Source organism: Hydra vulgaris, chromosome 14 (assembly GCF_038396675.1).
Source record: "Hydra vulgaris chromosome 14, alternate assembly HydraT2T_AEP".
In the NCBI taxonomy this organism is placed as follows: domain Eukaryota; kingdom Metazoa; phylum Cnidaria; class Hydrozoa; order Anthoathecata; family Hydridae; genus Hydra; species Hydra vulgaris.
In genome coordinates this window covers 42,315,959-42,336,070 of record NC_088933.1, presented here as the reverse complement: position 1 = coordinate 42,336,070, position 20,112 = coordinate 42,315,959, and the positions used below count along the sequence as shown (strand labels likewise).

Genomic DNA, 20,112 nt, shown 5'->3' with positions numbered 1-20,112 from the left:
TACCAAATATGTAAATAATTCTAAACGATAACTTATAAAAAAAAAATATAAACAATTAAAAAAAAAAAAAAATTCAAACGCCAAATAATCTATATAACACTGAATTAATAACAAAATCACAGAAAATTATCTCAATGTTAACATTGTTGTTGTTGAATTATCACGATACTCGATTTCCCGGTTTTCGCTTTCACGTTCTTTCGCTTTAAAACTTTACGCTCTTACATTCTTTCGCTTTTAAACTTTTCGCTCTAACGTCCCTCTACCGCGTGAATAACCTATTGACAATTATACATTTAATTAAACAATTTATTAACAATTAAATTCGAGAAAAATATAAAAAAGCGCATGCGCTTAACAAAAAAACAAAAACAAAAAAATCTAAACACAGCTAAAAATATAACTCCTTAATGGCGTATGAATCTGATTCGTGTCATTATAAAGGTTCATACAGATCATTTTTATCAAATTTGGCCAATGATTTAACGGAGAAAAATCTGAAACAATTGAAATTTCTTTTGAAAGATGATTTTGGTGGTAAGAATTAGAAAAATGATTTTTTTAACTTTTAATCAAATATTAAAACCTGAAGTTATACTCGATATATATTATTAAATTTTATTAAACTTTTTATGGGGGTTTTATATAATTGTATTTTTAACTAGTTTATGTTTGACTTTTATTTAAGTTATATACTTAATGTAAACATTTAACTTATAACTTTTCATCTTATATAATAACTTTATTAAGTATATTAAATGTATTAAGTTTAAACTTATAATTTCATTTTTAAATAGCTGGTGAAATTGAGCAAATTAATGAACCATTAAAATACTTGGAGGTTCTTGAAAACAAAGGGTTAATTAAAAAGGATGAATTAAACTATCTTAGAAAAGCTTTAAATAATATTGGAAGAAATGATCTTGAAGCAAAAGTTAATGCGTTTGCACAAGAATACAACAAAAATGTGTCAAGTCAGTTTTTTTTTGTATATATTTTCTTAATATAACACTTTTTGCTATAAATATTGAACAATAATGCTTGAAAATATTGTTTCATTAAATATTTATGTGATTTTTTCATTTTAAAATAAAATTTATTTTAAAATGAAAAAAGTTTATAAAATCTAACTTTAGCTTGCCTTTACTATATTGTATATTTTTCCTAATTTTGTTTTCAAAATAAAAATCTTCTTTAATTTTAAAAATAAAACAATATTTTTTTAAATAAACTTATACTTCTAACCTTGAATTTTTTTAAAAATACAAAAATCATCTCTGTTGGTCAAGTATTTCAAAAGTTATGCAATACTTAAGGTATGATTTTTGATATATGAAAACGCCATGAAAAGTTGGACCCAAATTTTTTTTACTTCAAATTTTTAGTAAGGGTAGTTTGATAAATAATATAAAAGATCCTTTGATTTTAAGAAGCACCCATGATTATTTTTGGAGCTGTGATTCATCAAAAAAATATCAAGGATTTGTAATGTAAAATTAGACTATTTTTTATTTACAATAAATATGAAATATATTAAAGTATGCGTTGAACTTTATTCTAAATATATTCAAAATTTCATCTCATTTGGTTCACAAATAGTGCAGCAAACTGGTTTGGCCTATTTCTACTTTTCTCTACATCAAAAAAATTACACATATTCTCACATCCCTATTTATTGCTTGCTTATTATATTTGTCACAATTTTGTTGTGAAAATTGCTCTTTATGACTTAATAGATAAATTTGTTTTAATGAAGCATTATAAGTAGTATTAATTCAACCAGGATTATTTCAGGTTGTTTATATATCTGATTTTGATGCTCAAAAAACCCATGTGACCTTGATGATTTCAAGAAAATTTACACATTCTATATTTATTAGTCTTTCATAAAACAAGGATTTTGATCTGCAAGTATATAGAATTTTATATATGGAGAATGGAGCACAATCCTCACATTTTTGTAACAGGATGTTGCAATTGATATTTCACTACCTTCCAGACTAGCTGGAGCTCTAAAACTTTTGGCATTAGTATAATGATATTATGGATGTAGAATACATATATAAGTTGTACATAGGTATATAAAAGTATAAAAATAGCTTCTTGGGAAGGCTATTTTTATGCCTTTTTTAGACAACTTGACCACGTTTTTACATAGTAAACATTTTAAAAATTTGCTGCAAAATAAAGCTATAAGTAACTAGAGAATAAATCAACAATACTTGAAGAAAAGAACCGAAAACTATACGAAATAGAAAATCTAAATAAAATAAGCTAAAAAAAAATTTATTAACAAAAGAAAAAAAAAATTGTTGTCAAAGAAATAATATACCTAAATATTTACTGTTTTTTTCTTATTTTTAGAGTGTTTGTTATTTTCCACTACTAAAATTGATACAAGTTGAGGGAAAAAGTAGATAAGAATATAACGAAAACAAAAATATTTTTTGATATACAATTTTTTCGCAACTTTTTTCAGACAGTATGTTAAGGATATACTTTATAAATTGCGCTAGAAACACAGACAATTTTTAAATTTGTTTTTCAAATGCCTTTGTTAGACTTTACTGTTTTTATCAATGCACAGAAAAGTGAGAAAACTAATTGCTATTTATTTGTGAAAAATTTTATTTTTTTTTAACAAGTTTTTCATGTAAAAAAATGAAACGATGTTGCAAAATTTCGTGCATTGTTAATTTACTTAACTTTCTTAACAGAATTTTTAGGAGCCTATTTAAAACTTTTAATTAAGTTTTTAAATACATTTTTTTAAACAGAGCAATCGTTATGTTTATAATCTCTAGTAACTCGTACTAACATTGGAAATTGGGCAATGTAAGAGAAACAATTTCATAAATGCACCAAATGTGGTAAATATATTTATTAAAGAAACTTATTATTTATTATTTAAACAAAATTTTTTACAAATAAATAACAATATATTTTTTTATTTTCCTATTATATAAGTATTGATAAAAACATCAAATATTTAAAAAAAAAAAAACTTTTTTAAAAACGAAAAGAGGTAAAAACAAATGAATGTAAGAAATTTCTTATAGTTTTAGCATACATAGCAAATTAGTTTCTTAATAAATTTGGATTGATAAAAATCAAAACTTTCCATTGTTGTTAAATTGTTATAAAAGATAATGTTTTTTTAAACAACGACTCTAAAAAGAAGAATAAAAAAGTTGTATAAAAATTTTATAATAAAACTTTTTTTTTAATTTACTTTTTTTAATTAATAAATTTTCTAATTTATTTAATTAAACCTAATATTTTGTTACAATTTTTTTTCCTTATTTAAGAATTGTTTTTTTTTCTTAGTAAATAAGTTTAGCTTTTTGCCGCAAATTATTGAAACGTTTCATAAGTTAAAAGATACGAACTGCCATAGTCAGTTAGTCTAAAAAAATCACTTTAAACATGGACAAACAAGGTGTGCAAATGCGATGGCAGTTGTGTTTTACTTTCGAGTTCTTCATCCATCACTAAACGGAGGATTCTATCTAATACATGGTGTTGACGACTGATAAACTGAGGTTTGTTGATGCATTTCTCTGTGAACATTCGTTGCGATATTACAACACCATTCTTTTTTTTTAGTGTTAACGCTGGTGGTATTTGCAACAATCATCTGTATTGAATTCCATAGGTGAAATTCATCGAGGACTTTAGAAATTTCTAGAGCAATAGTTTTTCCCCTGCCATCTATCAAGCCCAGGACATCCAATTTGATTTCTCTTTTTTCATTTTTTAAGGCCGACCACTTGATAATCGATTCCATTGATGTGCTTGCCATCAGAGTGTAAGGACCAACTTTCCATATGCAACTTTTCAATCATTTCTTTTTTCAGCTTGATTGCCTCTTTGATTATTGACTTGTAAATAACTGATTGACATGGAGTTGGGATGTCAATGCCTTCATGAGTCAATTGCTCACATATGTTATCAGCTTTGTTTGTTGATACTCTTGTGTAGGTCACCAAGTTGACTGCAATTTTGCTTTTATGATGTCTTCTTCTTGGTGTAGTAGTCTCATCTTCTTCTTCATCATCATCGTTTTCATATTCACTGTCGTCAGCCTCAGAGTAAGAATCACTAAAACCAGGATAGTAAGGTGATGGGTTGGATGACCTATTAGAAAGTTTTTGCCTTTTAGAGGGATGGATTGTTTCTTTACTGGCTGTTTGGCCTGTAGAGTATCTCAATGTTCCTTTGCTTTCCACTTGGAGATGGTACAATCACTAGTCCTCAGAAGATAACCATGATCCATCCACTTTAGTAATATCAAAAATTTCATCAAGGGGTTCGTAGCTTCCCCACTTGATACATTCATCATAACATTTCAGTATTTTATCAAGCTTAGCTCGTATAACTTGATCAGATACATGAGGAAAATTCAATTTATTCTTCCACAATTTGGTGACTTCTTTGGAAATTTCCGCTATTCGCTCCTTTCTTCCTTTGATTTTAGGTCCAAGGGAATGGTAGCATCCGATAATTTGCTTTTGTAGAGGCATTCTGCACTTTTCTTCCAGTGAATATTCTTCCAAAGGGACCATTCTTCTTTTATGAGAGTCTTCAAATTTTACCAGATTATTTGTCCTGACATCCTTGTTCTTCTGAATGCTACTTTGGAATGGCTTGAACGTCGCCATGTGTTGCTTCTGTAATAATGATAAAATTAGATAAGCAGCTATATATACAGTCTAAATTGTTCTAGAATAATCTGAATTGTTCCAGTATGTTCGAAATTGTTCAAGAATATTCTTAATTGTTCCAGAATGTTCTAAATTGTTCCAGAATGTTCTAAATTATTCTAGAATATTTTTAATTGTTCCAGAATGTTCTAAATTGTTCCAGAATGTTCTAAATTGTTCTAGAATATTCTTAATTGTTCCAGAATGTTCTAAAGTTGTCTAAAATATTCTGGAATTTTTCAAAATGTTTTAAATTTCTAAACACTTTACAATAACACTTTAATACAAGTTTTAAATAATTTTCAGCAAAGCCACATGTATTAGTAGTAGCAGTAACAAGATGAAATAAATGACGATTCATAATTTTAATTGCGGGGTGACCTTTACAACCTAGAGGAATTGAACATGTTTTCAATGTTTTCTAACAAAAGTTCATCAATTTATGACACAGGAAATTTTTTTTAAAAAAAAAGTCAAAAAGTCATAACCCTAATATATATATATATATATATATATATATATATATATATATATATATATATATATATATATATATATATATATATATATATATATATATATATATATATATGTATGTATGTATGTATGTATATATATATAATGTATTTACTATTGGAAACCATTCCAAATTTATCAGAAGAAAGTATAAAAGAGATTTGTGATATCAGAGAGGATTTATTCTTACTTAACTATGTTTGCAAAAGAAGTAAGAAGGCAAAGAAAAAAGATTTAGCATCAAATGTAACAAAAAATATTTTAAAATAATGAGTGTTAATAATTTAAAGTCTAATATGATGTTGATTTTATTTTTATTTCTTCCCCCTCCTCCTCCTGCAGTTGGAAAGAAAGGTATATTAATAGGGGAGGGCTAATCCACCTTCCTCTAGATTTATCTCTAGGTTTAACATCAAAAATAATACAACATATTATAATAGCTTATTTATAATTTAATTTAACTGGCTAGATTTTGTAATGAAAAATTTCATAGAAATACAGGGGTCATGGCAGCTTTTTTTGGTGATTAAGATAGATAACTTCCAGACATGAAGCAATCTTTAAATTTGGGTATGTTTATACTTATATTAAATGAGAATACTCTGTAAAAAATCGTAGTGAGTAGAGCCTGGGAACTACCAAAACCCCAAAACTTGTGCCACTAGCCCAAAATGTGAGGGCAATAAGTTACCAAGTTTTATACAATTGTTATTTCAAACTAAATTTATATTCATTGACAGACTTCAAATTTGATCTAATAATATTTTAGCGTTCGAAAGTTATGAAAATGTAAAGTTTTTAACCCCCTCATTCTGGGGAGGGTGGAAACTTTGCATAGTCATAATTTTTGAATGCTAAAGTATTATTAGCTGAAATTTGAAATCTGTTGATGAATATAAATTTAATTTAGAATAGCAACAGTATAAATCTTGGAAACTTATTGCCCTTTGGGGCTGGGGGGCACAAGTTTTGGTGTTTTTGTTGTTCCCAGGCTCCAATCACTTCATTTTTTTTGAAGCATCCAAATTTAATATAAATATAAACATACCCAAGTTTAAAGTTTGCTCCATGTCTGCAAGTTATCTATTTCAATCACCAAAAAAAGTTGCCGCGATCCATGAAATAGGGAAAATTTTTTTTTTTTTGTCTACTTTTAGACTTTTCTATAAGTTTTGTAAAGAAAAGTGGGGTAATATGGGATAGTGGGTAATATGGGATACCCCTATTATCTACTTATAGGTCAGTGCTATAAAATATTTGTGGAATTGGAAACGAGGCTAATGTCATGAGGTTACTTCCACAAGTATAACTTGTTCTCTTTCGAATTATTTGCGTTTGAAAAAAGTCTTGCAAGTTTTCACCAGTGAACCTTACATAACATCGACTTTGTTACAGGAGGCCAAAATAGTCTAAAAAGGTAAACTATTTTACTATATTCAGAATTTAATTAGTAACTGACCAATTATTAAACATAAAATACCTTTCAAGGGTTGTCCATTCCACGTGGTACATAAAAAAAAAAAAATTAGAAGTGTGCTATATAGTGGGGTAATATGAGATACCTAAATAGGAGTAATATGGGACACCATCCCATATTACCCACGTTATTTCCATTATTTTCTTTTCATCTTATTATATTTTCAATGCTCGTTCTGTTTTTATTGCATTGTCAGTATTGAGCTAGCCAGGAGTTTCATTGACATTAGTTATTAGTCTGGGTGTGTTAAGTATTAACTTGAGATTAAAAAATAAACAATTTATAACCAATTTTGTTATTCATGCTAAAAAACCAACAACAGTTTCTCATTAGTATCAACCACCTTAAGATCCAACAGTTCTGTAAAAATGTTCAGAATTTTAAAGTGCATTGATTAAATAGACACTAACAACTTCCTTAAGTCATATTATTAGTCATAATGATATATGTGTTAATTTTTAAAATTTCTTTTTACGCTAAAAAATTTTTATCATTTTTAGATATTTCTTCTTTCATACATCTTTGATTGGGGTCGCATTCAGGAATAGCACATTGAAAATAGACTCTTATGTGTTCAACTCTTTTTTAAAAACTAGATTTTTATGTTTTTATTTTATAAACCCTTAAGAGGTTTAAAATTCTAGAAAATAAAACGTATAAAAATTCTCACTCTTTTTTTTGTGGTCATTTTTTTAGATGCTGAGAACATTTGAAAAAAAAAAGTGAGGCAACAGTGGTCAGCAGAAGCTATGACAGCAGCTATTAATGCCATTAGAAAAAAAGAAATGGGCTTTCTAAAAGGTAGCAAAGTCTTCAATGTCCCTTGGTCAACTCTGGAACGCAAGGTAAAATGCAACGATCATCCAGTACAAGAATTGACCAGTCTCCCACTTGGGCGAAAACCCTTTTTCTCTTCCAAATTTGAATCAGATCTGGCTAATTACATAGTAGAAATGGAAGCCAGGCTTTTTGGTCTTACCAGCTTAGATGTCCGTAGACTGGCCTTTCAGCTTGCAAAAGTTAACAGTGTTTCCAACCTTTTTAACTCTGCAAAAGAAAGAGCTGGAAAAGACTGGCTAGCATCGTTTTTAAGACGACATTCACACTTATCTATAAGAACCCCAGAATCCACTTCCATTGCAAATCGGTTGGGAAATCGATGAGAAGAAGTTTAAACCTCATCAAATTTTTAATGCGGATGAAAAGGGCATTACCACTGTCCAGTCCAATAATGCTAAAATAATAGCACTGAAAGGGAAAAAACAAGTTGGCATCCTTTCTTCAGCTGAAAAAGGACGGTTGGTTACTACGATACTTTGCATGAGTGCATCTGGGACATATATCCCACCTATGTTTATTTTTCCTTGGCAGCGCATGAAAATGGAGTTAATGGACGGCGCACCAGCAGGATCTACTTATGTCTGTCATAAGACTGGCTGGATTCAACTTGAATTGTTTACCCAATGGCTCAGACCTTTCATTGAATGTGTAAAGCCTAGTCAGGAAAGCCCTTCTTTACTTATATTAGATGGTCATGCCTCACATACCAAGAATTTGGAGGCCATTAATTTGGCTAGACAACATTTTATAACAGTTATCTGTCTCCCACCGCACTGCACTCACAGAATGCAACCTCTTGATGTTGCATTTATGAAGCTGTTATCTACTTATTATGACTCCGAGATTCAGATGTGGCTCCGCTCACATCCTGGGCGAATCGTCACAGAATTCCAAATAACTTCTATATTTGTGAAAGCCTATCTGCGCACTGCCAGCCTCGCAACAGCAGTTAATGGATATGAAAAGACTGGAATTTGGCCAGTGAATAGGGATGCATTTGAAGAGTGGGAGTTTAAGGCGGCAGAAACAACAGAAATGCCTGCCCCTGAAAGTGAGATAACCATTCAATTGCAACATCCACCAGTGGCCAGCACCTCTAGTGATACACCCATGTTGGCTAGTGACATAAGTCCTTACCCCGTAGCCAAAGAAAGGCTGAACAGAACCAGAAGGCGTAAGGGATTTACTGCCGTGCTGACAAGTTCCCCTTACAAACAATCGCTTAGTGAGAAGCCTGAAAAAAATGAAAAGACAAAAGGAAAATCAAAATTGAAAAAAAAACTTTTTTCAGCTGAAAATAAAAAGTCAAAACAAACAGGCGCAACAATGATGAGTGCGTTAATGGTTGATAATGACACTCCATGCATATACTGTACTGGTTTATTCTTGGAAGATGGCCAAGGAGAGCAGTGGGTCATGTGCCAAACTTGCAGAAAATGGGCCCACACAGAATGTGCAGAGGCTGATGAAGACGAATTTAAATGTGATTTATGCGATTAAAAATTGAAATTCTTTTTTATTAATCTTTTCTTTTTTTTGTAATCTTAAAGCTGTTTTTATTTTTTTTCATAAATTTTTGTTTTTTTTCATTGATTTATAAGATCTTGCATAACTTATTACCATCCTTAGCTGACATTGATCAGGTGTCCCATATTACCCCACCCTTGAGGGTAATATGGGATACCCAAACAATTTCTGTTTATTAAATTTTCTCAAAGTGTATTGAAGCTTTTAGACTCATCTTTTACAGAAATGATATTTGATAGCTATTGAAACTAACTGACTATTAGCAACAACATTAATTTTTAAAATTTCATTTTTATAGGTCGTTAAAATTAAGTATCCCATATTACCCCACTTTCCCCTATATATATATATATATATATATATATATATATATATATATATATATATATATATATATATATATATATATATATATATATATATATGATAACAGATGGCGTTGCTATGGGTTCTCCTTTAGCGCCCATCTTAGCTAATATTTTCGTCGGTTATCATGAACAAACATGGGTCAATAACTGCTCTTTTACAGCACCATTTTTTTATAAACGGTATGTCGATGACATAATTGCTATTTTTAATTCTGAATATGAAGCTCAAGAATTTTTCAAACACCTCAATAAACAACATAAAAATCTGAAATTTACTATGGAAAAAGAACAAGATAAAAAGATAAAAAGCAATCTGGTGATAAACAAGATAAAAAGCAATCTGGTGATTGCTTTTTTAGATGTACTTATTAAAAAATCCAACTCGTTTACGACTTCAGTTTATCACAAAAAAACGTTTACAGGTCTTTTACAAAATTTTTTTAGTTTTATTCCCTCTTGCTACAAATTTGGACTTGTTCGGTGTTTGATTGATCGTACATTTAAAATTAATAATTCTTGGTTTGGTTTTGATAAAGATATTAAGAATCTATCATTAGTTTTACAAAATAATAAATTTCCACAAAAAATTATTGACTATGAAATTAAATCCTATATTGATAAGAAAATGAACCCATCTGTTTCTAACATTGTTAATAGCTTAAATATAAGATACTTTAAGCTTCCATACATTGGAATGTACTCTAATTACACTAAAAGGAAAATTTCAAAAATTGTTCATAAATATTGCAAGGATATTCTAATAAAATTAATTTTCACTACTAATAAAATACAAGATTGTTTTTGCTTAAAAGAGTCACTTCCTAAACTGCTTAAATCTCATGTTGTCTATAAATTTTCTTGCGCTGGCTGTAATGCCAGTTATATTGGAGAAACCTCCAGACACTTGGCAACTAGAATAAATGAGCACCTTAAAAGTGATAAACAATCTCATATATTTAAACACTTAAATTTATCTCTTAATTGCAAAAATTTGGCTAACTGTGATTCTTTTGAGATTTTGGATAATGCCCCAAACAAACACAAATTAAAGATAAAAGAAGCCCTCCACATTAAATGGGAAACTCCCTCACTTAATAAACAAGCTTTACATTATACTATAAACTTATCTATTTAATTTTACTGTCAGTTTATTTATATATATATATATATTTTTTTTGACAGTTGGTTATTTTTATTGGTTATTTACCGAGTTATTTTGTAATAAATATATTGGTTTATTATGTATAATTTTTTGTCCGTTAATATTTCTCTGTAAAGACTTCTATTTTAATATATATTTCAGAGTTTTTTATTATTGTAAAATAATCTTTTGAAAATGTAAATAAAATTTTACGAAACATGTCAAGAATAAAAAACATCGTGTTATTTTTAAAAATAATTACTTATTTTATGCTATTACGACGTTCAACAAATATATATATATATATATATATATATATATATATATATATATATATATATATATATATATATATATATATATATATATATATATATATATATATATATATATATAAATTAGTAATAACATATATATATATATATATATATATATATATATATAGATATATATATATATATATATATATATATATATATATATATATATATATATATATATATATATATATATAAATTAGTAATAACATATATATATATATATATATATATATATATATATATATATATATATATATATATATATAGATATATATATATAGATATATATATATAGATATACATATATATATATATACATATATATATATATATATATATATATATATATATATATATATATATATATATATATATATATATATATATATATATATATATAATTATATATATACAAATTAGTAAAAACACTTATCTAGTTTTATTTTTCAACAGCTTGTTTCTCCATCAGTAGGTTCATCAGGTAAAATGTCTAAACATCAAAAAGTTCAAATTATAGAAAAAATATTTCACAGGAAGTTGGGAATTGTTATAATTAATTATGTAATAACTGTAGTTATTTTACGACCAGGAAGTTGCATCAACTATATTAAAAAATTAAAAAATCATGAAAAAAGTTCTTTAGAATTTTAATAAAGGATAATTTTAGTCTTAGTCATTTGTTTGATTGATTTTTTACAAGCTACTTATTTTCATGTCTGCATTTAGAAATTTTTTATTTAGTAAATTTTCTTGATCCAAATGAGTAATAATTTCAAATTTTTTTTGTAAACATAGTATACATTTTTTGGAAATGTTATTATAGGCAGACACAGTTTTTAGAATAGACCAGTTTTATTTAAAATAGTATTTTTTTCTTGTAGTTGCCAAATAGGGCAGGTCGATTTTCAACTTTTTTTGGAAAATGGATCTTGGACTAATTGAGATGAGTGCAATTTAATGCCATTAAAAGTATTATGAAAATTTTAGCTTCTGATTTTGCACCAATTTTTGAGGAAACTGCCCCAAAAATCTGACAGGACCCTGTATATGTGAAAAAAAAAAAAATTCAAAATATAGTCAACCTGGGTCTTAAAAGATAGGAAATCTTATGCCGATTTCAAAAAAATTTCAAATAAACTTATTTTTAAAGATTGCCTTACAAAATTTCTATTTTTCATATTTTTTATTAAAAATCTCAAATAAGTGTTTTTTTTTTAATATTGTAAAGCCTAAAATATTTTCTTTTTCAGAATAAAAATAACATGATTGAATTCAGCATTTGATGGCAACTTTTTTAATCAGACTGATACATTTTAGAGGAATAATTATATTTTCTGTAAATCAGAACTTTGAGCTTAAAAAACACACAAAAAAATAAATTTCTGCCTACTGTTTTTTTCCTATTTGTTTAGATTTTTGATTTAACAAAAGTTATTTACGCAACCACATGTTTGTTAACTGAGATGATGTTAGGAGAAAATAAAATTAAATTGTTACTTTATGTCATTTTTAGATTTAAAAATTTATTCATTTTAATAAACCTTATTATAAAAATATGAAATATTATTATTTAATTAGATATATATCTAAAAGTAAAATAAAAACATTTTCCTTTTAAATATTATTTAAAAATCAATAAGTTTTAAAAATGTTTTCTTTCAAAGCATTGTTTTTAACGTTGTTTTTATTTGAAACTTTTTTAAAAACATTGTTTTTATACATTAAAATGTATGAAAAGTTAGCTTTCCTCAATAAACTAAGCAGTTATACAAAAATTCCTTCAGAGTGATACTTTAATTTGCAATAATACACCTGTCTTTACCAGTCCAATAACTCAGTTTCAAAATTGACCTGCCCTATTGCCAAATATATTTTGACAACATAGTCTCTTTTGAGTATTTTTTATGTTTAAAGATTGTTTGTGGTTGGCATAACGTTTTTTCCATTTGCCCTTGGTTAAGCATATATATTGTTTATTAGGGTTGTTTTGTGAGGAAACAATGCGTTTGTTATAATGTTTTTTGATAAGCATTTGCCATTCATAGGGCAGTCAATTTTTTGCTTGCAATTACAATTTTCAGTTTTTTTTCTTTAAGAAATTTGTTTTTATTAATCAATGCAGACAATGTGGCCTTTTATAATTCTTTCAATATTTTTTGTACAGCTATAGCTTACTTTAATAGAGTTTCTGTTAAAAATTTTGTGCAATTTATTAGAGGAAGGGAAATGTTTGTCTACTAATTTTAAAATGCTTTTCAAATACTTGTTGAAACATTGCTGTACAGAGGGTTGAACCAAATTATATTTCTATTTTTATTTTGCTTTTTTGCAATTTTGTTTCAAATTTCAGCTTAAATTTTTAAATCCGCTTTTTTTAAGGGCATCTTTATACACACATTTGGAAGAGTTAAAAATATTTTTATTAGAAGAATTTTAATTTAGTCTATTGATAATTGAAATAGGAGTTTGTTTTAAGATTTGAAGGGAATAAAATAATTATATACAATATACTATAAGAATTTTTCGAAAGGTTAAAATGTGACATTAAGAAAATTCACAATTTTTAAATAATGTTAATTTTAATTTGGGAGCCAATGTTTTTGAAATATTTTTTCTGACTTTGTCAAGTTGAGGCCCTGATTTTTTTTGCATTATTATTTGGTTTATGATCTTTTAGTGTGATAAATGTTTGCGCTGGTGCTTTTATCACACTAAAAGTGCTCACTTTTAGTATGATAAAAGTTTTCATCACTGTAAAAGTACTTTGTTTGATTTGTTAGTTTTCTCTCTAATTACCAAGTGTTCACTTGGTAATTAGAAAGAAATGGTTTGTAGATGAAGATTGTTTTAGCATTAACTATTATTTATCACTAGATGCAATATATAGTATATATCTATTATAGGATTATTTAATTAATCAAATTTTTCTCTATTTAGTTCTTAGTTTGATTTGTTTATATTCAATTTAAATAGAAAAAATTTTATTATAAACAATTTTTAATACAAATTGTTTTTATTATAAAAAATTTTATTATTTTGTTTAGAGAAGTTGCATTTGAGTTTAGTTTTAGTTTGTTTAGTGTTTGAATTTTTTGGACTGTTTTGATTTCAATCCATTTAAGTTTACCTAAATGGATTCCCCAATAGTGTGTATATCCAATGGGTTCATTGTAGGGTTGCCTCCCATTAGTACCAACTACTTCATTAGTTAGAGCTACATTTCTGGTATTTTTAATTTTTCCTATATCTCTTGTGTTTTTTTACAGCTTTTATTTACAGTTTTTTTACATATAATCATTTTACATTTATATTTTTCAATTTTTTTAAAGTTGGTGCTTCAACATATGATAATGCAGGAACAGATAAAGAGATAAATCAACTAACACAAACTGTTGATTTAAAATTTAATATTAATGCTACTGAAAGAAATAATTTAGCAGAAAAAACAAATGAGCTAGAAAATAATAAACTTGAAAACAAGCAAGGTTAGTATTTTATTGTTTTTGTGGGTGTATACCTATTTTTTTACTTTGATTTATTTTCTTAACTTTATATCAATGTCACTGATGAAAAAAATTATTGAAGTGCACATTTTGTAATAATTGAAGTGCACAATTAATTCTTCATTAAAAGGTGTACAACCTTGTGTCCTCATTTTTAATGCCTTGATTAACTAGTTTTTTGTAAAAAAAACATAAAAACTTTTTTCTGGTTATTGGATCAATTTAAAATTCTTTACTTATGCTCTGAATATTAATATGAATTAATATGAATATTTTTTTTTTTTATCTGGATTATAAATTCTGGCATTAATTTAATTTTCTCCAAATGTCTTAAGCATGTTATTCTCCTTATGCCTTCTTTAGTAAATTTCAGTAAAAGTTTCAGTACTTCAAAGAACATGTTTGATAAGGAAACTAAAACTAATCAACATCTTGCAGATGTTGATTAGTTTTAGTTTCCTTATCAAAAACACAGGCTAAAGCAATGATCTTAATCAGGGAATACTAAAATACCGGGACACAAGACTTCAGCTTGTCAAAGTTACATTTCATGTAACTTTGACAAGCTGAAAAATTGAAAAAGCATAAAGTTTTTTTCTTGAGACTATTTAAGATGTTTTTGGGTGTTTTGAGAATAATAAGGCGTTTTCTTAATTTGTTTTTTTAATTGTTAACTTGTTAATTTGAAGATTGAGCTAACAGCAATTAACCATGTTAAATATTTTATAGGTTCTTTTAAATGATCTTAGTATTACATAATTTCAACAACAACTAGAAGTATATACAATATAGTTGGTATAATTAATTTTTAATTTTATCATACAAAAACAATAAAGTTTAACTTTTCTATAATTATGTGTTGTAACATATTAATAAGGCGTTGTAAACAAGTTTTGATTTCAACTTCATTCATTGTTTTATTTTACTAGAGGTTTTTAAAAAAACTTTGTCTGAGCCGTACAATTTTGTTAAACCCTTGAAGAAGCAATTTGAAATGGTGGAGACAACTGGGTAATAGACAATTTTTATACATCAAAAGGTAGAGCTGACTACAAATACAAATAAAGCTCTGAAACATACTTTCACACTGAAACAACAGCTCTTCATTAAGTATTAAAATAAAGAGTGAATAAGCATGTCTGACATACTGAAATAGATGTTCAGCAGAATGACATAGTCAACCAAAGAAAACCAAATCTGTAAATTCAGATGCATTAGTGTCAAATGTACTGGAAATAAAAATACATGAAGCAAACTTATGCTGGATGTAATATGATGATAGGGCAGCATTTTCTTCTTCTGAAATGGCATCTATCGATGTGAGACATCAAAATATCAAATATCATCTTCAATCACTTTTAGGTGACAACAATCTGTTTAAACAATGGAGCACAGATATATAGGCAAATCCATAGCATCCAATTTATGAAACAATTTTTAATGTTGTTAGCGCAAACTATTTTAAACTTCCTCTATTGAAATATTGTAATTGCCACCACAAAGTTGTCTAACAAAAAAAATATTACAATTTAAACTAATTTGAGTTTATTTATTTGAATTGCCTTTAGAAAAACTTTATATACATAGGTCCATAAAAAAAAAGTGATCTTAATTGTAGAAAAATTTGGATTTTATCTAATAATGTTTTTACAAAACAACTATTGTAATGGTTATGAAAACATAGACAAAAAAATTTAATTACCTGTAGTAAACGACCGGGTCTGGTATTTGACCTGAGCCAAAGCCGGTTTTATGGCTGCGGCTGTATAAATATTGGTGCATATTAATATGATATATAGAAACAAGTCAATATGCACCAATTTTTATGCAGTCCTGTCCATAGAACTGGCCTTGGCCACAGTCACTAGCCCTGGTCGTTTACTAATTACCTGTATACTCCAAGTTCTCCTTCTAATCAATTTGTCTGAAAAATCCCAGAAAGAACTGATGATATTCAGTCAACAACTTTTTGACTAAATCTACAATTTTATAAAGAAAATACTAAGTTAAATGTTAAAGCGAAAAATTTTTTCGCTTTAACATTTAACTTTAACATTTTCTTATTCACAACTGCACACAAATCAGCTACTTTTTGATGATCAACTGCCCCTGGAAAAATGCCTTTGTATGAAAGATTCATCAACTTCACAACATTGTTTTTTTCTTTGTCATATAAACTTACTAAATCCTTCCAGAAGCCTTTAAATAACTAACCATTTAGTGTGGGATGAATTTTACCAGTCTTTTCAGTAAGCCAGTTATTTCTAATTGATTTAAATAAATGCACGGGATCATCATTACTGGATCTTGTCATACAAGGTTACCATTATTAATAATGCCTAGCCATGGCGTATCTACTTTCTAAGTAAAATTTTTATAGACACTACAGTTTGTTGCAAGATTGTCTGAAATAATGCATAATATTTCACTGCCTAATTCAACTACTGTCTTAGTGATTTAAACAATTTAACTTTGTAAAAAATAAACAGAAAGCTAAAGATTGGCACCATACAACACACAAAATCTGGTTTTCGTAACATTGGTTGAAACATAAAACAAAGTATAGTCTTAACAACTTCAGAAGGATTATCTTCACTGTAGTCCATTAAATGAAATTCTCAAAAGTATATACTTGGTTTAACATGGTTTAAAAGAAGCGTATACTTGGTTTAACTTGATTTAAAAGGAGACAGCAACACTTTTCAGAATTCGATGTTTCAAATACACATCACAGTGTTACACAGGTAATTACACAGGTAATGAGTTTCTGGATTCCATTGAAATCCTTGCAAAATTTGTTGATTGAAATGTTGTGCCTATTTGTCATAACATTGAAGAAGCACACAAGGAAATATATTTAGAGGATCTGATGGAATCTATAAAATAATTCAAAAGAACTATAGATATATATACATATATACATATGTATATATATATATATATATATATATATATATATATATATATACATATACATATTTATATATATAATGTTAGTCATAACCCTAATATATATAACTATGTTATATATATATAACATAGTTATATATATTAGGGTTATGACTTTTTTCAACCCCATGCTCCTGTACTGTAGTTTGATGAACTTTTACCTAAAAAGCACAAAATGAACTATTATATGCATATCTTTTGAAAAAAGTTCACCCTGCCATTGAAAAATCGATTTTGACATAAGTTGTACTTATGTTATTACATAGTAGTACTTGACGTCATAAAATTCTCATTATTTTTTTATTTTCTAAAGACATTAACTTATTTAAATTACTGCAATATTAATTACCGCAAAGCTAGTTAAATAATATTCAACTCGTTTTTTATTATTACTGAATAATTTATTTGTTATATTATTTTGAATGTTTATTTTCTTTCAAATTTTTTACATCAAATAGTTAAACTTAATATTGCATTTTTAAAATTTTTTGACATAAACAAATTTATTTCTTTTCTCAACATTTGTATTAATGAATTAAAATACTTTTAATTTTTTATAATTATTATTTTTTTAAAGGAGTGCTCGGTGTAGTTAAAGCAATTTTAAAATATTATAGCATCTGTATGATATTTTGTTGACTACAACATATTTCCCTTAAATAATCAGGTCTGTGAATTATGAAAAGATGAAAAAAATTAAAATGATAAATTTTGCGGTATCATAAAACATAAATGTTTATAGCAAAAAAATCCAGACCAAAGATTGTCCGAATTTGAATGAGATTTTAAATAAATATGTTTTTTAGGTAAAATGAACATCATAGTTTAATAATATGATCTGTTCTAATTGTTTATTGGCAATTTTTCTTAATTATAAGCTCTTTCTTGATTGTAATTCTAGTATTTTTTGTGAAAATTGATAGAAATATTGTATTTTAAAAACTGTATATAGTTAATATACGTCAGAATCGATTAGAACTAGGATCTATAGTAAATTAAGGCACTTTTTCAAAAGATTTTAGCTAAATTCCTGTTAATGGCGATGAGCGGAACTGATCTAAAGACTCCAAAATGGTGTTCTTTAGATAAAATTATGTTAATTTCAAATAAAAGAATTAGAATAATTTATAAATTTCAATATTGTTGTGGTAAAACCTTTGTGTTGAAAATTTTGTACCGACCTGGATAGATTGCTGACCTTATTTTTTTCCATTTTGGTGGCTGTATATATGTACATACATACATACATTTATACATACATACATACATGCATACTTACATACATACATACATACATACATACATACATACATACATACATACATACATACATACATACATACATACATACATACATACATACATACATACATACATACATGCATACATACATACATACAACTAATACATATATTACACATAACAACTTATGTATGCACATAAGTTGTTAAGTGTAACATTACCTGTGTTACATAAGTGTAACACGCGTAAGTGTAGTTGTATAAGAAGCACCTGAAGTTTTTTTTTTATTTAATAATTTCTTATTTTTCTTGTTAAACAATTTTTTTTTAAATGATTTCATTTAGATAAAACAGTTTTTTTTTATTCTCTTAATTATTTATTCTGTTTATATTTTTTTGGTCTGTTAGAACCTTTCGTAACTACACCGAGTATGTCCAACTTACATACATTTTCAAAACACATATTTACGCTCAAGGATGTTAGAAAACAATATGAAACTACACTTTACAACTTAAAAATGGTTTTAAACTCAAAAAGTATATTCATATAAATATATATATATATATATATATATATATATATATATATATATATATATATATATATATATATATATATATATATATATATATATATATAAATTACCAGACAACTATGACGCCAAGCCGATTGGGCTTAGATTTTTTGATAGATAATTCTTAAGATACTAACGATTTGTTGGTGTTAAAATCTAAACACAATCGGCTTGGCATGGATATGGGCCAAAAGATATCAAAGTAGGACATACTCCTTTCTAAATGCGGCTTTGCAAATAAAAATGATTCTTTATTTAAAAAAAAAATCAGCGAGTAACAAATAAAAAAATTATGTTAATTTATTTATTTTATTTATTAAAAGTTTATTTTTTTATTAACTATTTTGATGTGAAAGCAAAGATTCAATAGTTTGGGATTAGCTGATAATAATAATAATAATAGCTTGGGATTCAATAGTTTTATAAGAAGTTCTCGGTTTAATTTTTTACATTAATCTTTCAAAAAAAAAAAAAAAACTACGTGGAATCATTAATCATAAATTTTAAGAACGATTTTATTATCTTTAGTTGAAGCACTTGTTATTAATATGATATGACTAAAAAAGAAAAATTTTAAAACAAACAAAGTCAAGAAAACTATTACAAGTAGGTTGTCATTTTTATCGTAAATTGCCACTCCGCCAGTTTTTTTTCCAAACACCATTTATTAAAATTATATCGCTATATATATTATTTATTAAAAAATAATCGCTGCGCTTTAACTTGCATTATAAAAAAAACTTTAACTTTCGTTTTGTACAAATTTTTGATACAGCCTCGCAACACGTTTATTTAAAATTTAGTTTTAAGTAAAATAAAAAATTGTTTAGGAAAACCGAAAAAATAATTACGATAAAAATGAGCAAATTATTTTTGAAGAATAAAAAAAATTTAAATATTGAAAAATATTTGCTAATATTTTTAAAAAAATATGCCAGCTTAGTTAAACCCA

At 26.7% G+C, this 20,112-nt stretch overlaps 1 protein-coding gene across 3 annotated transcripts in view; it reads left to right on the top strand.

Annotated features, from left to right (window-relative positions):
* The first annotated feature begins 292 nt into the window (after nucleotides 1–292).
* Nucleotides 293–20,112, top strand: part of LOC105844832 (NACHT, LRR and PYD domains-containing protein 12) — a 72,316-nt gene continuing 52,496 nt past the window's right edge. For all 3 annotated transcript variants that reach the window (XM_065818560.1, XM_065818559.1, XM_065818561.1), the window contains exons 1-3: nucleotides 293–537; nucleotides 798–974; nucleotides 14,222–14,377. In XM_065818560.1, coding sequence (XP_065674632.1) covers nucleotides 411–537; nucleotides 798–974; nucleotides 14,222–14,377 — 460 coding nt within the window. In that variant the 5' untranslated portion in view covers nucleotides 293–410. The remainder of the gene's footprint in view (nucleotides 538–797; nucleotides 975–14,221; nucleotides 14,378–20,112) is intronic.